Source organism: Hyaena hyaena, unplaced genomic scaffold, assembly GCF_003009895.1.
Source record: "Hyaena hyaena isolate Hyena2069 unplaced genomic scaffold, ASM300989v1 scaffold_694, whole genome shotgun sequence".
NCBI lineage: Eukaryota > Metazoa > Chordata > Mammalia > Carnivora > Hyaenidae > Hyaena > Hyaena hyaena.
In genome coordinates, this window is record NW_024081327.1 from 867,543 (window position 1) to 890,590 (window position 23,048).

A 23,048-nucleotide genomic window follows, 5' to 3' on the forward strand; every position below is an offset into this window, starting at 1 on the left:
GGTTTTCACCATTGAATATGATGCTACCTATGGTTTTTTTTTTCTTATGTGACCTTTTTTATCTTGATACATGTTTCCTCTAAACCTATGTTATTGAGAGTTTTCATCATGAAGGGATGTTGTACTTTGTCAGATGCTTTTTTTTTTTTTCTTCTGTTGAAATGATCATCTGATGTTTATCCATTTGCTTGTTGATATGATGTATTGTAATGATTGATTTGCAAATATTGAGTCATTCTTGCATCCCAGGAATAAATCCCCCTTGACTGTAGTTAATGATATTTTTAATGTATTGTTGGATTCAGGTTGCTAATTTTTTGAAGATTGTTACATCTATGTTCATCAGAGATAGTGGAATATAGTTCTCTTTTTCTGTAGTACCTTTATCTGGTTTTGGCATTAGGGTAATGCTGGCCTCATACAATGAATTTGGAAGCTTTTGTCTTTTTTTTTTTTGAACTGTTTAAGAATAGGTATTAACTCTTTTTAACATGTTTGCTGGAATTCACCTGTGAAACCATCTGCTTCTGAACTTTTGTTTGTTAAATTATTTTGATAATCGATTCAACTTCATTACTGGTAGTTGATCTGTTCAAATTTTCTATTTCTTCCTGATTTGGTTTTGGGAGGTTATATATTTCTAGAAATTGATCTATTCTAGTGTGTTGAATTTGCTGGCATATCATTTTTCATAATATTCTCATTATACTTTGCATGTCTGTGATGTTGGCTGTTATTTCTCCTCTTTCACTTCTGATTTTGTTTATTGGTATTCTCTCTCTCTCTCTTGAAGAGTCTGGTAAAGGTTTGTGAATTGTGTTGATCTTTTCAAAAACTCATTTTCTAGTTTCACCGATTTGTCCTATTAATTTTTTAGTTTTGATTTTGTTTCTTTTATCTTTATAATTTCTTTTCTACTAGTTTGGGGTTTTGTTCTTCTGTTAAGCTCCTATTAAATATAAGTTGTGGTTGTTTATTTGAGATTTTTCTTGCTTTTGATGTAGGCCTGTATTGCTATCAACTTTCCTTTTAGAATAGCTTTTGCTGCATCCCAAATTATTTTGGACCATTGTGTTTTTATTTTCATTTCTCTATATATTATATGATTTCCTTTTTAATTTCTTGATTTGCCCACTCATTGTTTAGTAGAATGTTATTTAATATCCATATATTTGTACATTTTCCAGATTTTTTCCTGTAGTAGATTTCTAGTTTTATTGCATTGTGGTTAGAGAAGATGCATGGTATGACTTCAATCATTTTGAATTTGTTGAGACTTTATTTATGGCTTAACATGTGATCTGTTCTGGAGAATATTCCATGTGCACTTGAAAAGAGTGTATTCTGCTGATTTACGATGGAATATTCTAAATATATCAGATCCCTCTGGCTTACTGTGCCATTCAAATCCACTGTTTCCTTGTTAATTTTCTGTTTGCATGATCAATCCATTGATGGAAATGGGGTGTAAAAGTCCCCTACTATTATTGTATTATTACTGATCACTTCTTTTATGTTTGTTAATAGGTGCTTTATGTATTTGGATGCTCTCATGCTGGGTGCATAAATATTTAAAATTGTTAAATCTTCTTGTTGGATTGTTCCCTTTATGATCATGTAGTGTCCTTCTCTGTCTCTGGTTATAGTCTTATTTGAAAGTCTATTTTGTCTGATATAAATATTACTACTTTGGCTTTTTTTGTTTCACCTCCTTTTGCATAATAAACATTTTTCTGTCCCTTCACTTTCAATCTGCATGTGTCTTTAGGTCTGAAATGAGTCTCATGTAGGTAGCATATACATGGGTCTTGCCTTTTACCTATTCTGTCACTATATGTCTTTTGACCTGACTGTCCATTTGTATGCACAGTAATTATTGATAAGTATTTACTTATTGTCATTTTGTTACCTGTTCTATGGCTGTTTTTGTAGTTCTTCTCTTTTCACATAAGTCTATGTTTTAAGGTCCTCGATATATGTTGTCAAACTGCTTTTCAGAAAGATTTTACAAATTTGTACTCACTTCACATATCTAGAGTTATGAGATCCCTCACTCCCTGACATTGCCTTTAAACACAACTTTGGTCAGTTCCTATGAGAGTATGAAGCCAGAGGGAAAGAGTTTTTCCTGGGTAGACCCTGAGTTACTCTGAACAGAGTCAAATGAGTATAGCAGTGACCAGCATGGGCTCTAAGTTAAGTGGCTTGTGGTCAAATCCATGTAGGTTACCTACTTGCTGTTTGACCTTAAGCAAATTACCCGCTGGACACATCCATTTATTCAGCAGTAAAGTATATGGCAAAATGGAAACTTCTGTGGAGGAATGTTAAAACCATTAAACATAACAGTTTTTTCTATGTTCTTGTCATGTAATAGGTATTTGATATGTGTTAGTTTATCAGTGTCCTTGCAGAAAATAGATGTCATACTGAATTGGACTTATTTGAGGAAATGTTAACTAAGTAGAGAGTCACAGAAATCCAAATGGCATGGGGCATTCCCCAGAGCTAGTAACAGCAGAACATCCTTACTACCCCTTGTCCTAAAGGAGTGAGAAAAAGAAGTCATTGCTGGAATTAGAGATGGTAGAAGATGTATGGAGATGATTGGCAGACAGTGCCATGACCTTTAGTGTGTCTGGGACTCACTCAGTACAGTGTATGACATATGGGTAAAAAACCCTTGATCTCACTTTCTTTCCTCCCTTGATTCCTGCTTATGCTATCAGTTGGCTAAACCCAACTGGAACTCAGAATACAGGAGAGCTCCATATAGTAGTAACTGCAGATCAACAGTATCCTGGGGGCACTGAGCAGAGGAAAGAAAGGAAGAGTTTGGAAATGGAGGTGTCAACAGACGGTCTTCAGCACAATCCGCTTCCAGCTATCATGATAAATATTATCCTTTCATCAGTACTGCCAAACATTGAACTACCTTCTCTGTCCAACGCTTCATGTTGTTGGTCCTGCTGACTATATTGTGAACTCTAATTCTTAATTTTTAAAATTTTTTTATTTTTTAGAGAACAAGAGTGTGCACAAGTGGGGGATGGGTGAAGAAAGATGGGAGGAGAGAATTTCAAGCAGGCTCCATGTGCAGCACAGAGTCCAACACGGGGCTTGATCCCATAACCCTGGGATCATGATCTGAGCTTAAATCAACAGTAGGAAGCTCATCCAACTGAGCCACCCAGCTAACTGATAGAAATACTTAATAAAACTGAGCCTTGTTCTTCTGACTAGAAAATGTATTTCAGTTTGACATCTATTGCTAAGATTGGTCTTTTTTTTTTTTTTTTGGAAGTTGTTTTTAGGTTTCTCAATTCACTTATTACTATAATAAAAATGCATTACCTGAAGTCTATACCTTTGAAGGGAAGTACATGGAAACTTTCCAATTTTGATTTATATATTTAAAATTTTATTTTAAAATTTGTCTGTTCCCAACTATATTTTTGCCTATTAATAGACAGTGGTGTGTTATTTTTCTTCCTGCTTTGGCCATGTGTTCCAGGCCTAAAGGTTTATTACTGGAACCCATCTGCCAATTTTATGTGTATTATGCCTGAAGGAAGACTTTCAACCCATCTGTCTAATTCTACCACACCCTAAAGAAATCCCAACATGAAATAGATAATAATACTGGTTAGTAAACAAACTTAATAGATGTGGACATTGGCACAGAGCACTGCCAGAGTATGTCTGCTGTCTGATGCCATTTGATCCAAGTCCTAACATTGTGGATTTATATTTCTTGGTGGTCCTGCTTTTAAGTCAACTGGTGATGGCAGAAGGTATCAGCTGACTTTTAGTAGAGTAGGAAGATAGAATGCTATAGAAATAGAAGGAAAGTTTAAGATCAAAGCTTTGCTTAGAGGATTATAGCTGCATCATAAATCCCAGACTCAATTTCATTCTTTGTTCAGTGGCTATCTCATTAATCTGATAAAACACTCGAGATAAGCATAAAGTATTTCATTTGTGTGTCCATTCTTTTATTTGCCATGTGTTTGCTCATTGCCTATATATATATATATATATATATATATATATATATATATATGTCTGGGTTGTATGATTTATAGAATGGTGGTAGCCAGTGAAGCTTCTTGGCCTTATACATTATGTTAAGGAGTTTGGATTTTATTTTGAAGGCCATGAGTGGGTAGTCCCTGAATAGTTTTAGGTAAGGAAGTGACATAATTAGATTTGGTCTTAGATCACTCCTGGCAATGGAGGAGGGAGGGAGAAGCAGTATACCTGAAGGGGCACAGCGAAATGTGAGAAGATACTAAGGTGTTTCAGGAGAGAACTTGTAAAGGAATCAACTAAGGCACTGGAAATAAGAAGAATGAATTACAGAAATACCGAGGGTGTAAAAAATCACTAGAACCTAGTGCCAATTTTGATGGGAGGTGAGAAGGAGTTGTTTAGAACCCATGCCACATTTCAGGTTGGGAGATCTGGGTCAGTGGTAATGCGAAGTTGGAATCCCTTTTCTACCACTTGTTAGTTGAGCAACCATGGGTGAGTTACCAGATCTGTCTCTGCCTCAGTTTCCTTTCCTTTGAAATGGGAATAATAATAATTCTTATTTCATGGAGTTTTATGAGAATTCATTGAGTATTTATTAAAGTGCTTGTGATAGTGTCAGACACATAGAAAGCCCTCAGAGTTGTTTTTTGAATATGTGGATTCATATACCTCAAGATTAGATTTTAATGGAGTAAGTAAGTGGCTACAATTTGGGAGAGCACCAATGGTGGTAAAGGAAGGGTGGTTAGAGGAAGCTGAGTTGAGGAAGGAGGATGGAAAAGAAACAGCAGTGCAGGGAGAAGGAAAATGAAATGACAAGAAAATAATATCTTGAAACAAAGGAGGAAATTTACAAGAAAAAGGGAATAGTCATTAGTATGAGATGTGGAGAGAATAGTAATTAGGAAACGAAATTGACCATCTTATTTTGGCTTTTTGTTTTTGTTTTATAATGACTGTTCAACATAGTTTTGACACAGTTGTTATTTTGCATGTAGAACAAAGAAAAAATTTCACACATTTTAGGAACAGTAAGTTTTAATACATTCAATACCATTTCTTTAACAGCTTCATTTTTTGGCTTTAATGTAATCTTAAGTACAATTGAACATATTCAATTTCAGGTTTAAAAATGAACAGTAATCCATACTAAGAGTGATGTCATTAAACCTTATTATGCTTTCATGAATAACTTTGTTTAATGAAATGAAGTAAAGTCCAGGTTGGATCTATACATAATAGATTAGGTAGTTAGTAAAAGCCTTTCTGAAAAGTCATTGTGACCTCAGACCATAAAAACAAGAAAGAGATAGATTTGTAAAGATTTGGACTACAGGTTTCCAGACAGAAGGAATATCTAGTGCAAAAGTGTCAGGGAAGAGCTGGAATGTGCTTTATATAGTTGTGAAGCATAGGAGCTGGAGAAGAGTGAGCAGTAGATATGCATTTCATGAAGAACCCTGGATTTTAAGAAATGTAATGCTGCTTTCTAAAGTATTAAAGATACACATGAGCCCAAATTATGCTGAAAAATATTACTTTTTCATAATATCATTAGTATAATATTAACAAGACAGAAATTAGTTTAGGACCTTCATAAATATGGCAATTCTAGAGAGCTGGATTATAATTCTAGTTTAGCGACTCATTCAACAACCTTTGGAATATTCTCTAATAGTAGATTTATAACAGTCATATCACAGATCTCAGTGATTGTGTGAATCCTCTGTTTCACTGCATGGATAAGAAAACTGAGATCCAGAGTGATTACTGATCTGTTCTCCTATCTCCTAGCTGATAAAGACCAGGATCAGGAGTAGAGACTATTTTAATTACCTTAAATACTCATCCTTCAACTGAAGCCAGTGCCCAAGGACTATTTTTACTGGGAGCACTTCCTGACTCCATTCAGTAGATTTCAGTGTGTCTTTTGTTCTGGTCTATTCCATTAATTCATATTGTCATTACTGCATTCATTTTATTGTTATAAAATGGTATATTTTCATGAATGCATTCTCTATTATCATAGACTAGACATTTTGTGACCCTAGTACGTAGTGCATAGTAGGCTTTTGATACTGTGCTGTGTGACTGATTAGTGTATACATAAATGAATGGATATACCTTACGTCTGTTTTTTAGCTCAATGCCTTTTTCTTGTAACTTGTTCAGTCTCCCTAGACTTAAATGTCTGTATCTGTGAGAAAGGAATTGTACTATTAATGTGTCAATGACTGTAATGCTTTCCCCCCATATTAAAGGAATGAAATAAAGGTGAAACACATTGGAAAAGTTGGTGATATTCTTCAAATCCAAAGTATTTTCAGTTTTTAGTCTGTCTAGGAGAGGAAAACTCATAAAGATGCCCAACTCAAAGCCTGTTTAATAAACATTGGTTTGTTGATTCTTTTAAATGTTTGTATTTCTTTGTCCATGAGTAGGTGTCTGAACTCATCTTTTTCAACAGTGTCTCTTCTAAGAGGAGACATCATTCCTATGGTTTAAAATATATTTTTCGTTATCTTAGATAGCAGTGACATCAACATGTTATTCATCCAAATGTTCAACTCAATAGAGTGTTTTAATCTCATAGTTTTAAAATTGCAAAGGGCACGTGGGTTGCTCAGTGGTTGAGCATCCAACTTCAGCTCAGGTCATGATCTTGCAGTTCATGGGTTTGAGCCCTGCATTGGGCTCTGTGCTGACAGCTAGCTCAGAGCCTGGAGCCTATTTCAGATTCTGTGTCTCCCTCTCTCTCTGACCCTCCCCTGCTCATGCTCGCGCTCTCTCTCTCTCTCTCTCTCTCTCTCTGTCTCAGAAATAAATAAAACATTTAAAAAATTAAAAAAAAATAAAATTGCAAATGGAGGGTCACCTATGTGACTCAGTCAGGTAAGTGTTCAACTCTTAATTTTGGCTCAGGTCAAAATCTCATGGTCATGGGATTGAGGCCTGGATCTGGCTCAGTGCAGAGTTCAGAGCCTGCTTGGGATTTTCTCTCCCTCTGTCTCTGCCCCACCCCTGCTTCTGTGCTCTCTCTCCCTTTCTCTCTATCAAAATAAATAAATAAACAAAAAATAAAATAAAATTGCAAATGGAAAACTCTCTTCTGATGGTTTGTAGGTGTATTTCAGAGAGGGATTACCAATAATAATTAGTGTCTTTAAAAGTTAATAGAACCCTCCCTGATCTCTAGGTAAGCAAAGACATGCCCCACACATCAATTTCCCTGAGGACATGGCAGTTCATTGTTTCCTTGGCCTGTCACAACAAGGTCATGTGACATGCTGCCTAGTTGCTCAGTAATTATTCCATGAACTGGGTTTTTATCTTAAAACTTGTCACATATTGTTTTGCAGAGTTAGTGATGGGTATTTGTCAGCTTTGTCTCACATTTGTAGCCAGGAGCCTAAGGTCATCATTAGCACATGACTTTGATTGTCAGGAAATGAAGTACTGGGTCTATGGAAGTTTCTCTCATTGCTTCTATGATTGGGACTTTCTCAATCCTAAAGAAGAAAAATCCATACACAGTTTATTGCCTTCCAAACTGACAGTTCCGTAAGGCTCATTGGATGATTAAGTAATAAAAAGGAGACAAACTGAGAAAAGTGTAGATTGAAACTTATCCTCTAGCCTAAAGCCACAATACCCAGTAGTTAGACTCATTGAGTAGCCAGAGAGATTCTTGTAGTGATGTTTAAAAATAATATATTAAATTTAAAAAATATATATTTCCTCTTTCAAGTTTAACTATGATTAGAAAATAATACAAATCATACATTTAATGTATAAATATGACTATAAATATGCAAAAATATCTGCAAAAGAGATCATTTATAAATTAGATAATATGGATCACGAGTCAACAAATCAGTTTCTGTTTACACTGACAGTTTGCTAATGAAATTGCTAGTTAGGTGATAAAGTTAAAAAGTGACACAAAAGGGATGTTACTTTTAAATACTGTATTTATTTAACTAGAAGGACAAAAGCATACAGGTTTTGTTCTTTATAGGTTCTGGAAACACTAAACTCAATTTCTGTGAGTCTTGAAGAAGACTGGCAGCCAATGTTAAATAATGCATATTGCAAAATGAATTTAAGCATAGAAATATCTCTTTATCTTCAGATGGATACTAGTCCTCTGACAGATAAACGTCACACCATACTATGTATGTATGTATGTGTGTGTGTGTATATATATATATACATTTATACATATGTATATGTATATATATGAAATGATTCTATTTTCTTGGAGTATCAGTTTCTGCTAAATGCATTTACAGTAATATCTTTAATAATCTTAATATTTTCTAAATCAGTGTTTTCCAAACTATATTTTGGACTTTTGAACTTCCATCACAATAACAGTAAAATTCCTTTAGAAATTGATTACTTTTAAATGATTAGCTTGTGAATTATACAATAAAAAAAATAACTATCAAGTGTTATTTAATTATTTTTTGCATGGGAAAAACTAAGTTATTTTAAGCAAATAGGTCAATAAATGACTTAATAAGTAATTTGTTTCTTTGTTTAGAAACCTCTTTTAAGATTGTTTGAGCTGGAGATCAATTTAATTGTATTTCCTGCAGTTCCTTGGGCTGGACCTACAAATAAGTAATCACCTAATATTTTTGCCATTGAAATATCTAGTTTCTAGCACTTTAGAAATAGAACATTACTGGTTGAGAAAGGCTTCCCTTCTTTTTCTTAATTTATAAATTTAAATATTAACTTTAAGATGTTGCATTTCTGCATTGTTACTGCTACTATTTTTCCCATTATTACTGCTAAAAGCCAACATTTTTAAAAGCTTTTAAAGCATTTTTGTATTATATCTAGACACTGTGCCATGTATTATTAACATGCAATACATCATTTAACTCTCAATAAAGGTATGCTATTATTATGTCTCTTTTAAAGTTGCAGAAATCAAGGCTTATAGAAGTGAATTAGCTCACCCTTGTTTATAAAGTTTTAAGGGTTTTTTAAATACATTTTGCAAATATGTGAATGAATACATTATTAACTTTTATTTATTTAATTAATTTATTTTTTTAAGTTTATTCATCTTGAGAGAGAGAGAACAAGAGTGGGGCAGGGGCAGAGAAAGAGGGAGAGAGAGAATCCCAAGCAGGCTTGTGCTTTCAGCCTGATGCAAGGCTCAATCCCAAGAACCGTGAGATCATGACATGAGCCAAAACCAAGAGTTGTAGACTTAACCTACTGAGCCTCCCAGGTACCCTTAACTTTTATTTTAATATTCTATCAATTGTTGGACAAAATGACAGTCTTCATCAATAATAAAAACCTGTCAGCCTGAATAAAATCACTCTCCAAGGGATTTGTGCCTTCTGGTTACTCTTATGACCAATTATTATTTCACTGGACTAAAACCCCTTCCATTCTACTTTTTTTTTTCACCTAGTTTTGATTCTAGAGGAGGAGTGTGTTAGGGATAGGTGGGTCAAATGTACACTAGGAATTAAAATCTAATTCATAATAAAATCTTCACAATTTAATTGGTTTAGTTTGTTTATTTGCCAGTTTGATTCTAAGAATGTTCTGGAGGCTCTGTTCTAAAGAAAATGGTGATAGCAAGACCAGGAAAATAGTGATGTTCCAGTTAGAAGCTCAACTTTTTTTTTTTTTTAATTTTAAATGTTTTCTTTATTTCTGAGAGAGAGAGAGAGAGACGGCGTGAGCAGGGGAGGGTCAGAGAGAGAGGGAGACACAGAATCTGAAATAGGCTCCAGGCTCTGAGCTAGCTGTCAGCACAGAGACCCACATGGGGCTCTAACCCACAAACCCTGAGATCATGACCTGAGCCGAAGTCAGATGCTTAACTGACTGAGCCACCCAGGCATCCCAGAAGCTCAACTTCTAACATCACTATATAACCAACTTCAGAGAACAGAAGAAGATGTGCAAAATTGATTTTGGGTGGTAATTTCCTAACCTTTCATGTGCAGTCATGATATTTCATGGAATTTCAAGGTTTACTTGGACAGAAATACAAAATATTTAGAAATACAACTTGTTGCCGGGTGCCTGGGTGGCTCAGTCATTTAAGTAACCAACTTTGGTTCAGGTCATGATCTCACCATTTGTGAATTCAATCCCCATGTTGGGCTCCGTGCTGAAAGCTCAGAGCCTGGAGCCTGCTTCATATTCTGTGTTTCCGTCTCTCTGTCCCTCCCCTGCTCATGCTCTTCCTCTCTTAGAAATAAATGAACATTAAAATTTTTTAAAGAAAGAAACAATTTGTTGCTTTGGATTCACTGAAAAGGACCTTAAAAAATTTAGCTAAAATTTTAGTCAGTATATACATTAAATATATGCATTTTTCTGTATATCAATTATATCTCAGTAAAGCTATAAAAATATTAATGACATGGAGAAGCAGTAAAACAAATATAATTTTGCCCAGTTTCTATTCTTTTGATCAATAAATACTTACTAATGAGTGTCCTTAAAACATAATAATCAGTTAATAAAACCTGACTTATGAAGTATGACATGCATATAGAAAAAAGTTTATAAATAAATACACAGCTAATTTAAACCTAATTCCATTCTAGCCGGTACATAGTAGGATCTCGTTATTGTTTAATTTGCATTTCTCTCCTCTCTAATATGACTGAACACTTTAAAAAATTTTATTGTCTATTTGATATCTTGTTTTGTGAAGTAGATGTTCTCTTGCCCTTTTTTAAAATAATGAATTATCTGGTTTATATTGATTTATTGGAGTCATTTATATATTCTAGAATGTACCTTTTGATGGTTATATGTATTGCATATATCTTTGCCCACTCTGTGGCTTGCTTCTTCACTTTCTTAATAGTATCTCTAGATGATTGGAAAATCTTTATTTCAATACAGTTCATTTCATAGACCTTTCCCAATATGAATTGTGCAGTTTGATTGAACTGTGGTCAGCAACAATATATTATGACTCCAATTCTTTTAAATTTGTTAAACTTGCTTTAGTGTCACTATATGATCAACATTTGTGGCTCTCTTGTGCATGTCTGAAAGTGATACAAATTATTTTTGGTCTAGTTTTCCATCTGTGACTCTTATGTCAGATTTGCCAATAGTATTCAAAATTGCTATATCCTTACTGTTTTTTGTTTATTCCATGAGCATTTATGTTTACTTTTCCACTGTTATTATAGCTATATCTATTTTTCCTTGTAATTCTGTCAGTTTTTGCTTTCTTTATTCTGCGGTTATGATGCTAGGCACATAGATGCTTACGGTCATTCCAGTATTAGTGAAATGGGTCTTTTTTTTTTTTTTTTTTTTACTCTGGAGTAATCCTCTTTATTTCTGTTTTCTGCAAAAAGATTGGTTAAAATACCTAATTCGTCATTTCTATGATCAAATATAAATGAACTCTACTGGCAGTACACAGTCTTTTCTCTCAATTAGCTTGCTATAGAGACAAGGAGACTGTCAGGTAGAAAGAAGAGACTTACAGCACTGTTCAGATGTACTGACATAAGCCATGTACCCTGTGACAGCCTAGAAGGGGGCCATTTAACCCAGTCTTAGCTGACAAGGAAGGATCCCCAAAGAGGTGGCATCAGAGCTGGGGTTTGGCTTGCTTAGGGACTTACATGACTCAGCTTTCAGGCAGGTCAAGGAAACTGGGGAAAAAGGAAGGTGATCTAAATAGACAGTGGTTTCCAATCATTTGTTACTTCAAAGTGTTTTCAATTGTTTCCTATTTTAGATAGATAACACTGCTATAAAGAACTTTGGGAAATCATCTTTGTGCATATTCCATTTTTTTTTTTTTTTTTCAGGACAGGCTCCATGGGGTGGGAGGAACTATTGGAGCAAGGGGTGTGGATGTTTTTATGCAATGGAGAGAGCATCTAATTCAGAATCATAGACGATGTTAGAGATAAATTACAGTGAAGCCAAGTTTTGAGGGATGACCAGGTGTTAGGACAGCAATGGAGATATGAATCCACTTGTACCATGTTCCTCAAATCTTTATAACAGTTATCTTTTGTATACCAGAACTTATTTTCTTCCATCTCCTCAGATGATTTTTGCATCTGGAACATCTTGTTCCCCTCCATTGCCCACCATCACACTAAGTAATGGCAACCTCCCTTTACTTCTTTCCTGTTCCTCTGTGTCCTTGTGTCTTAGGACGGTACTTATTAAGTCTAAGCCCAGGCTCACCACTTACTAGCTGTGCAATTTCTGATAAGTTACCTAACCTTTCTTTGTTTGTCTCAGTTTCCTCAGCAATAATCTGTCAGAGGGTTGGAAGAATTGAGTGAAATCATGGTTGCAAAAACACCTGGCTTGTCTGCAACGCAATGCAATGATTTCCCCTCCATTATGAGTATCTAAATTCATCCAGGTTGACAAATGCTTGAAGCAACTTGAAAAAGGAAACCAGAGAAGAACTGTATTATCTCCAGAGCTTTCTCTCAGTGCTGGCTCCAGTCATTAAGGGACAAAGCCCAAACTGGTGAGAGAGCCCTCACCTTTCTTTGATTGTTAGATCTGAAAATAAGAGAGGAGCCTGGCCTTTAGGGCTTCCCATTCACAGCTTTTTCAAATTCAAGAGGTGATGCATTTTACTGTTAAAATAGCATAATTTTTTTTTTCCCTCTTAGGTCATTCTTGCCTTCTTTCTACCAAGTCCCTACTCCGTCTTCCCCTTCCCCCACATAACAAAAACAACAAAAAATTCAAACTCTGGTCATTTCAGATACCAAAATATCACAGCAGAGACTAATTTTGCCCAGACTGTCTGCAAAAGCTCACATGTGCTGCAGTTTGGGGTTGCATAATTGATTTAATCTCTGATTTTAGAGGAACGCTGAACTCTCTTTGTGGGACTCTGCATACATTTCTCTAGGGCAAAAACTGTCCTACTTTTTTCTCTCTGGTATCTGTTTAGAGCTAGGCCATTTTCCCCCCCAAGAATCTAAACTACCCTCCGTGAAATAAATGAAAGCACAGTTGGAAAATGGCTTACTGGACAGACTTAAAACTGCCAGATAAGAGCTACACCACACACGTTTTCTTAACATTCTCCTCCACCCCTGCATTCCTTCTTTCTGCTCTAGCACATCTTTGTACTGGCCGAGAGGATACATTAGTCATTCAGCTGAGGACTGGCATTCCTACGTGGAACAGCAGTTTAGTCCAGCAATTCACAGGGAAAACAGGCTATGGGGTCTGATCTTTGCCCACTGACTCACTGCCTGACTCCAGACGGATTTATTTACCTCTCTGAGGCTTACTTTCAACAGCGCCTCCTAGACTAATGGCTGGGTAGGCTAGACTATAAAGATGTAGCAGGCTGCAAAGTCACGATTCACACTGGAACCTTTTGGTTAACCAGGTGTTTGTATATGTATGTATATATATATATACACATATATATATGGAATGTATATATATGGAATGCCAATGGAGGAGAATGATTTTATGCCTCTTGAAAGACCACTTAAGAAAAATGAAAACCAGGCAATTTTAAGTTCGCCGGTTACTTCATACTGTATTTAGCAACCTCACTTTGAGTTGTTTTCAGGAATTTCTAAACTGGAAAGTCTCATTTGTTAACAGATATTCTTTGTCAACCTGTTTTATTCAGTGTATAGTTTGGGGTTGCTCTTCTCACCAGCTGCTTCTTGAGAAACTAATTCTTTGTAATACTTTCTGAACCTTAAGACGTATTTTCTAAAGTAAATAACCTTTGTTAGGTCAATACTCAGACTATTTCAGCAAAATTCCCCAAACAATTCGTATGCTGTTAAAGTGACCAAATTCCTCTGTCTGCATTGATGGAATAAGGCCAAAAGTAATGCTGACCTTCATAGCCTGAATGGATTTTCTCCTTGGGCTGCTACAATAATTTAGGTTTAGAAGAAGACCCAGTACATGTTTAATAAATCACTTGGCAAAAAACTGTTTAAATTCACCATTGTTCAAATTCAGATTCTTACTTACTAATTGGATAAATGTGGACAAGTCCTTTAACCTATTAGCCTTATTATGTATGAATATTTAAATGTAAGACATAAGAATCATACTTACGGGGAGCCTGGGTGGCTCAGTCAGTTAAGTGTGACTCGATTTTGGCTCAGGTCAGAACCTCATGGGTTGTGAAATCAAGCCCCATGTGGGGCTCTGCACTGGCAGCATGGAGCCTGCTTGAGATTCTCTCTCTCCCTGTCTGCCCCTCCCCTTTTCTCTCTCTCTCTCAAAATAAGTAAACTTAAAAAAAAAAAAAAGAATCATAACTTCTCAGGGTTGCCATGAGGATTAAATGCTTAAATGTATGTAAAGCAATTTGGGGATCCGGCCATAGACAGTGTATCAGCCAGGTTTGGCCGTAATTATGTGTAACAAATACTGCCCAAATCTCAGTGGCTTACAACAGCAAATATTTATACTAGAATCAGCTGCAGCTTCTGTGTTCTATTCAGGTCTGCCGCTTATGTGTCTTCATTCAGGCACCAGGTGTTATTAAGGAATTCTCCTTTCAAGACAGGGAACATAGTAGCAAATGACCTGGTAAAAACTTGCAAAGTATTTTAAAGCATCAACTCAGAATTGGTATTACTGTCACTCTTACCTAAATTTCACTGGCTAACACGGGTCACATGACCAGGCTAAATTGTAGTAGTTCAGGAAAGTATACCCTTCCCTAATGGAGAAAGAAGAGTGAATGTTTGCTGAACAGCAATCCATTCTACCTCAGAGAGGTTTACTGCATCCGATTTTCCCCCTTTTTCCTATTTCATCATGAGACCATTGGCTCTTTGTATAGTCTACATGATTGCATCTACTTTGCATTCTCTGAATTACATCACAATTCCCTCCTCTCTCTTTTAATTTCAGATTAATTTAAATGACTTTTCTTTGTAAACAGGTACTTTGGAAAATCCTTTAGGAAAAGAACAAAAGCTTCTGATTCTCCTTAGAGCCTCAGAGGGAGTTTTCTGTGACCGTTTCAATGGAATTCATGTTGATCCAGGAACAATTGGTAGGAGTATAATCTTATTTTTTATTAAAAATTAAATGAAATTATGTTTCTGATAGAGAAGTGCCATTCATAGAACATCTACTAAATTCCAGGCACTCTTCTAGATAATTTATATTTATTATTTCACTTACCAGGTCTTCTATAACAGTGTCCATTTTATAGATGTCAAAAATAGGACTCAGAGATGATTAACAATATGCAGAATGCCACACAGCTTTATAGTGTCAGAGCTTAGATTTATATCCATAGTGGTCAGACACCAAAGCCTGGACTAAGAGTCTGTTATCAACTATAAATATTATGTGGTTGTTGATAAATTTTTTAACTGATAGATCTATAGGCTTCTAAGAAACACTGTTGACAGTTTCTTTATTTGATCCTGTCACAACACCAAATCCTATCTGAAAATTGACCTATGTAAAAGCATAGAGACTGGGACCAAGCTTATACAACTAGGATGTGAAGCCACATAGTTAGTCCATTTTAAGGGATAGGTGGAGTATAAGATGCTGATTATGCTAGCATTTTCTCACTTTCTTTGTATGGCATTACTAATTTTCTAAGATCTTAATGCAGAAAAATGGAAGCAATTATGTTAGGATGGTATGAAGTTTGATAACCTAGTTTCACAATGTATAACCATTGCCAGATAGTGCTGTACTTTGATAGGGCTTTATTGTTTCCAAAGGATTTTTCACACGTGCTTTTATCTTTTTAAGAATATGAGGTTCAAGAATATTTTTACTTTTTTGCTAGATGGATAACAGGAACATTCCATTTATTTTTCCGTGTGGTGTCCACTCTGTTCTGCACAGTACCACATTGGATTAAACTTTGCTTTAGTGCAAAAGGATGCCTGTGTTAAATCCTTGACTGACTCTACCCATATGGCCAAGCTAGTGTGTTTGAAAATTTCTCTGACACTAAGTTGAATAAGGAATGAAATATTGCAGTATATGCTCAAAATCTTGTGATACCATAAGTAAATGACAGATTTTAATTTTTTTAACTATTATTATCTTAAAACAACTAAGGAATGGTGTCATTTTATAGTAAATCTTTGATGATTGGAAATGATCAAGAAATCTACTAGTCTGATCAATCTAGCTTTCTCCATAACTCAAATTTAAGGAAATTAACTGGTTTTCACCAAAATCTTCGTTGTTGGACATTTCCTTAAATCACTTCATATTCTTCCTCTTCCTAGTTTACTTAGCCATTAGTGAAAAAGGTGGAATATTTTTAAGATGATGATGATATCATCTGAAAATTTAAGAGATAGTCATATATATATGACTATCATTATGAAAGATTGATTATTCCAGGAGGACATGTATTGAAAGTTAGAATATCTTACATTTTCATTATTCCTGATTTTTAGTTTTATGACTAAACTAAACTACTTTCTGAACTAGAGTATGGAAAAAAATATAGATAATGACATAAATAGTTGGTTAGGTTCTAATTGATTGAGATTTTTGTTTGTTTACATTGGATTAAAACACAAGGCATATTATTTGTAACTTACTGGTATTCAGTTCTTTTATTCATATGCTTTCTGCAAAAAATTGTGAAATCTTTAGATATCATGATTAGTGACTTGCAATAATATATTATGTACTGATCCAGGCATATACAGACAATCCATTTGGGTACAGGAAGAAAATATTAGAACTTCTATTTAAATATGTGTGAAGATATTCATATATGTGTATGTTTATCTAAAAATGAATAAATACACATGCATTAGGAATACATGATCATAATTTTGTTACTGCTTAGGTTCATGCTCAAAACATTTTGAGACCACTGGAATATGAGGAATTGTGTTTCATGTGATTTTTAAATGGCAATAAAACACATAAGAGGAAAGACCTAAAGGAATAAAACTGGACTGCATCAAGCATGTTCCTGGTAAGACTTTAATTTATGAGCCTGAAATAAATTATATTTTGAAACAAAGGAGCTAGAGATCTATCCTTTGATATCTGTAATACAAAAAAATAAGAGGTCCAACCACTGAAAACAAAGCTAATAGCACCAAACCCCTTTCCTCAGGGAATAAAATTACCCTTGCCTTTTGGAAAATGAAGCCAATAACATAAAATATCAAAACCAGTTAACTTCCACCAGAATTGCAAATGGTTTGGAGTCACTTAATGGTGGAATGTAACCATTTAGCCATTGGAGTGGTCTATTTCCTAACTTTTAGATTACTAGATGTGGTGTAGCATTCATTTCTCTATAGCTTTTGAGACAATGAGAATAAGTTTTGAAGAATTTAAATATTCTTTGTCTGACAAGATGGACATCTTTATATATAGATTCTATACAACATATCTTGCACAATAATCTCTTTAATGAGCCTTCCTTAGGTGGCCTTAATTCCTCTGAAATTTCTTTTCCAATGGCTCCTCCTTTTACCTTCAGGGGTATATGGGAAAGTCCAGCTTCACGGTGCTTGTCCTAAGAAATCCTGGACCCGGCTTGCAGCTGACATCGCCCCAGGCAACGAGAGGTAAGCAATGAGAGTAAGCTGGGGATGTACTTGTTGGTTTAGTTTGCTCTTGTTTCATGTTTTGTTACAACATGAAATTAAATTTTAGATTATGAATCAAAACTCAAGGGTGAATAAATGGTAAAATAAGGGACAGATTTTAAAAAATCTCTGTAGGGGTGACTGGGTGGCTCAGTTGGTTGGGTGTCAGACTTCAGCTCAGGTTTTTTCTCAGTTCATGAGTTTGAGCCCTGTGTGGGGCTCTGTAGTGATGGCTTGGAGCCTGGAGCCTGCTTGGGATTCTGTGTGTGTGTATCTCTCTCTCCCTCCCTCACTCATGCTCTGTCTCTGTCTCAAAAATTAAATAAACACTAAAAAGTTTTTTAAAAATCTCTGTAACATAATCAATGTAGAATAAAACAACCAAAGGCAGAGGGGACTAAAGTTTATTTAAGGAGTAAAGTTTAGATAATACATGCTTACTGCTATCAATAAATCTTCAGAAATACAAATTGTATGAGAGCCTAGATGAAGTCATAATAGTCTGAGTTGAGATGATAGCTGGCTAAGAGATAGATAAATAAAATAGGATTGAGATGAAGCATATGAAGAATCTTGTGGACTATTTACCTAGTTAGTTAGTTAGTTAGTTAGTTAGTTAGTTAGTTAATTTTTGCTTATTTTTGAGAGAGAGCAAGTAAGGGGCAGACAGCAGGACACAGAGGATCTGAGTGGGCTCTGCACTGACAGCAAAGAGCCCAGTGGGGGGCTCAAACTCACAAACTGTGAGATCATGACCTGAGCTGAAGTCAGATGCTTAACTGACTGGGCCGCCCAGGCGGCTGGAATCCTATGGAATTTAAATGCAATAACAGAATTTAATGATGCACTGGAAGTGGTGAAGAATGAAATCACCACTGCCCAAAAAGCATAGGTACTATGAGGAACACACTGATGGAATCTACCTGAAATCAGAAGACAAGTTCAGGAGAAAACAATTCTGAAAGAGAAGGTATGCAAGCACACATAGTAATTGTTCTTTTTAATAAAAGCCCAGAGTAAGTACAGTAGAAAGAATAATGAAACCTCTACCTAAAATATACATAGCAAACCTGGGAATACTTACATTTAATTTGAAGAAATCAACAACAAGAATAATGATTGTTATACATACAGTGCAAGAAAAAGCAGTGAACAAAGTAAAACAGAAGGGAACATAAACCTTGTTAACCTTAGAATTCTCTATACTGTTAAATATAGGCAGATAGTGGTGTAAAATGTATACATGTTTAGGGGGAAAAAAATCTGACCAAAGAATTGGACATTGCTTAAATGCTATTTACATGTAAAACCAAAAAAAATATTTTGCTTTTTTTTTTTTTTTTTTTTGCTTTTCAAGAACTGAAAAATCTTCAAAAAAGTATTCTATTTTTTTAAAGTTTTAAAATTATTTTAGAGAGAGAGAGTGTGCATGTGTGAGGGAAGGACAGAGGAAGAGAGAAAGAGAATTTTTAGCAGGCTCCATGCTCAGCACCAGAGCCTGACATGGGGCTTGATCCCATAGCCCTGGGATTGCTGTCTGAGCCCAAATCAGGAGTTGGATGCTTGCAAGTGACTGAGCCACCCAGGTGCCCCCCAAAAATATTCTAATAAAGAAATTAAACAGATTTAAAGTTCATGAATAAAAATAAAAATCAGGAATACTGTAAAGGTATATAAAACCATATTTTAAAGGTAAACATTGGAATAAGTTAAGCATAATTCTATAAATATGTTTTGTAAAATAAGACAAAGTCTAATTGTTGTTACAAAAGAAACTACATAAAATTTGAAAAGTTAATGTATTAGGGTTCCGTTTATATAAATATGTACAACCCATAGGTCATGTCTGTATATGTATACTATATGGCATATAGTAGTATATGTAAAGAGATGTATTTCAACAAATTGATTCACATGCTTATGAAGACTCATAATTTCAAAATTTGTAGGCAGATTGAAAACTCTTAAGCTTTGTCTTGAGGCATAATTTCTTCTTCCTCACAGAAACTTCAATTTTGCTTTTAAGGCCTTCTAACTTATCTATCAATATAGATTGATAAGGCCCATCTACATTATTGAGGGTAATCTTTACTCAAAGTCAATTATAGATGTTAGCCATATTTACAGGACATTTTCAAAGCAACACCTACTTTAGTGTTTAATAGAATAATGGTGCCATGCCCTGGCCATGCTGACACATAAACTAATCATTACAGGTCATAATTCTCAGATAAAACTCTCGGTTTACAACCTGGGACTATGGCCATAGGAAACTGGCAATGGGGCATGAATGCCAGATAAAGTAGATGAGTCAATTTGTTCTTGCAGAATTTAAACCAGGATACATACCTTCCAAATCACCAAAGAGATAAGAGAATGAAAGAAACCATAAAATAAATAGCAAAGTACAAAAACACAAGAACATTAAATAGTAAGAGAATTAAAACAATAAAGAAGTTGTAAAAACACAACAAAGAATATATCTTCCAATTATAAAAAGAAAATATAATTGTTAAAAATGACCCTGTATAGAAAACATTAGATTATATATCAACATGTAATCACAACTCTTTTTGCTAGAGGAAAGCAAAACCACTATAGAAAAAATATCTTAATTAAATATTTAATTAAATATCCGGAATTCATTGGATAAAATTTATCATTAAAATAAAAACAAAAGACTCAAAGTTATAAGGAAAGAAAAACTTAAATGTATAAAATAAATACATTTTATATTAGTAAGACTTCAGTCTCTAGGAAGACCCCAGTAGTCAAGAAAGTTTTATACCAGATAACATAATATAGAAATATGTAAAGTAGATCTCAAAAAAATGAAGAAATTGACAGAAAAAAGATGGTAATGAAAGACATTCACTTCTTTCAGTTTTTGACCTTTAAACTAGGTTAATATACAAAGAATATAAATATAATTTATCCCAGAATATAAATATAACTGAATGCTTATATTAAAATTTATATTAAATATTACTTAAATAAATTTTAGTTAACAGATATGATGTAGAATATGATCACAATAAAATAAATGTAAAGGTAATAACATCTTAACCAACAGTCTTAATCTCTTGCAAGATAAAAGAGCAGAAAAGAAAGAATAAACCTTCTCCTAAATAACTTTTGTATCAAAGAGATGAAAACTTCAGCAGCAGAATGCTAGGGAAATAGCAATAATGATATTATTGCATGAAAGATGGCCAACATGCCTTCACATTAAAAACTTTCATTTTGAATAACAAAGTACCAAAATAAAGTAAGCTGTCAATAGGAGAAACCATAAACAAAATAACTAGTAAGTCTAGTGAAATTAATTCCTGCAAGATGAAGGCAGAAATTGGTGAATTAGAAAGTAGGAAATTAGTAGACTTGAAATTTTTTTAGAGATAATGGTTTAATCTTTAATAACCTTAATTATATGAAGAAAACAATATGTAAAATCAGAAATGATGACTCAGGTATAACAGATGCCAAAGGGATTAGAATTGTAATATTAAAATGTATATATTGTAGAGTGCCATTCTGAAATTTTAAAATATAAATTATATGTAGGAATATAAATGATCATAATTGGCTAAAGAAGACTATAGCTGAGACAAATAAAAGCAAAAGACATGAAGTCACCAAAGATTTGTTTCCAAGAATACATTTGGCTTCAATAAATTTATGACAAATTCTTTCAATTATTCAAATATCAGACACTTTTTATGTTATATGATCTATTCCATAGAATAGATATTATAGGAAGTTTTTCAACTAATTAGGAAGCAAGCATAAAATAATTTTTAAAACAGCTGCTAAGAACTAAAAAAAGGAAAGGAAGAAAAAAGGAAAATGGGGGCAACACTGAAGTATAAATAAAATGACAGAATCCTGAGTGAAACAGCAACAAATGAAATCCAATAGTTTTATAAGGTAAGAAAAAAATCATGATTGAGTGTGATTTATTCAAGTAAAGAAGAATGGTTTAAAATGAAATAATTCCTTGGTATAATTTATTGAAGCGAAATATAAAAAGATTAAGAACATGATCAATTTGGTACAAAACTGAAACACATTTAATAAAATTCAGCTTGCATTCTTGGAATAAACAGTAAATTAAGACTACAAGGATATTCCTTTAAATCAATGTCTTTTAATAGAGTGGTTTAGCCATTAGTTGAAAATCACTGCTTTAAATACTGATGTAAAGCACATAATTAAAAATCTGTCTCAAGCAACTTTTATTTTATGGAATCACTAACATTAAAAATTACTGTGTATTATAACAGTCATTTAATATTATTATAAAAGTTTTAGCCAATGTATGGAATCAAGAAAAAAAATGCACTAGTTGTTACTATTAACAGAATCAAGAAAAAAATGCACTAGTTGTTACTATTAAAAGAAATCCAAATCATCAGTCTGTAGATCATCAGATTTGTAGATTATATATATTTGTCCTAGACCACTGGAGAATATGAAAAACTACCAGTTGCATTCAGTAATGCACAAATCAATAGCTTTTGAACATTTTAATGTGAAATCCCATTTTATTTATTTATTTATTTTTAAATTTATTTCCAGGAGAGGGAGAGAGAGAGAGACAGCGTGAGCAGGGAAGGGTCAGAGAGAGAGGGAGATACAGACTCTGAAATTGGCTCCAGGCTCTGAGCTAGCAGTCAGCACGGAGCCCGACGCGGGGCTCGAACCCACACGAACCGCGAGATCATGACCTAAGAGAAAGTCGGACGCTTAACCGACTAAGCCACTCAGGCGCCCCTGAAATCCCATTTTAAATTTCAATTTAAAATATCTAGAAACAAACAATAAAAATTATAGGAACGATGGAAACAAAGCTATGAAGCACTAGTAAGCATAAAAGAAGATTAAAATAAATGGTGGTACATAATATTAATGGAAAGACTCAGTATTTTAAAATCTAATGCAAATTTTTTTAAAGTTTATTTATTTTTAAGAGAGAAAATGAGACAGCCGGAGCTGCCAAGAGGCAGAGAGAGGGAGAAAGAGAATCTCAAGCAAATTCCACACTTTTAGAGCAGAGCCCAACGCAGGGCTCAAACTCATGGACCACGAGATCATGACCTGAACTGAAATCAAGAGTCAAACCCTTAACTAACTGAGCCACCCAAGTGCCCCAAATCTAATGCAGTTTTAATCACAAGCCAAATATGTGCATTTGATATCTGATTCAATAATTCTAAGTCTTAGTCTTTTGGAATAATAAACACTTAAAGATAGCCAACATTACCAGTTATTTTTAGAAAAAATATATACCTTTAATGTGAATAATTACCTTTTTGCTGTTGGCACCAAAACAGGAGAATGCCTAGTAAGAGAAGAGGCTCAGATATGTGTTACTACTTAGAATTTGAATGAATTAGCATTTCAGTTTAGTTGCTGACTTGTGCTGGAGTAATTGGTAAA

General features: G+C 34.3%; 1 protein-coding gene across 1 annotated transcript in view; it reads left to right on the plus strand.

Annotated features, from left to right (window-relative positions):
* Positions 1-23,048, plus strand: part of PKHD1 (PKHD1 ciliary IPT domain containing fibrocystin/polyductin) — a 488,222-nt gene that overhangs the window by 316,193 nt on the left and 148,981 nt on the right. Inside the window, 2 exon segments of the mRNA XM_039217466.1 lie at positions 14,957-15,070; positions 17,501-17,588. Coding sequence (XP_039073397.1) covers positions 14,957-15,070; positions 17,501-17,588 — 202 coding nt within the window.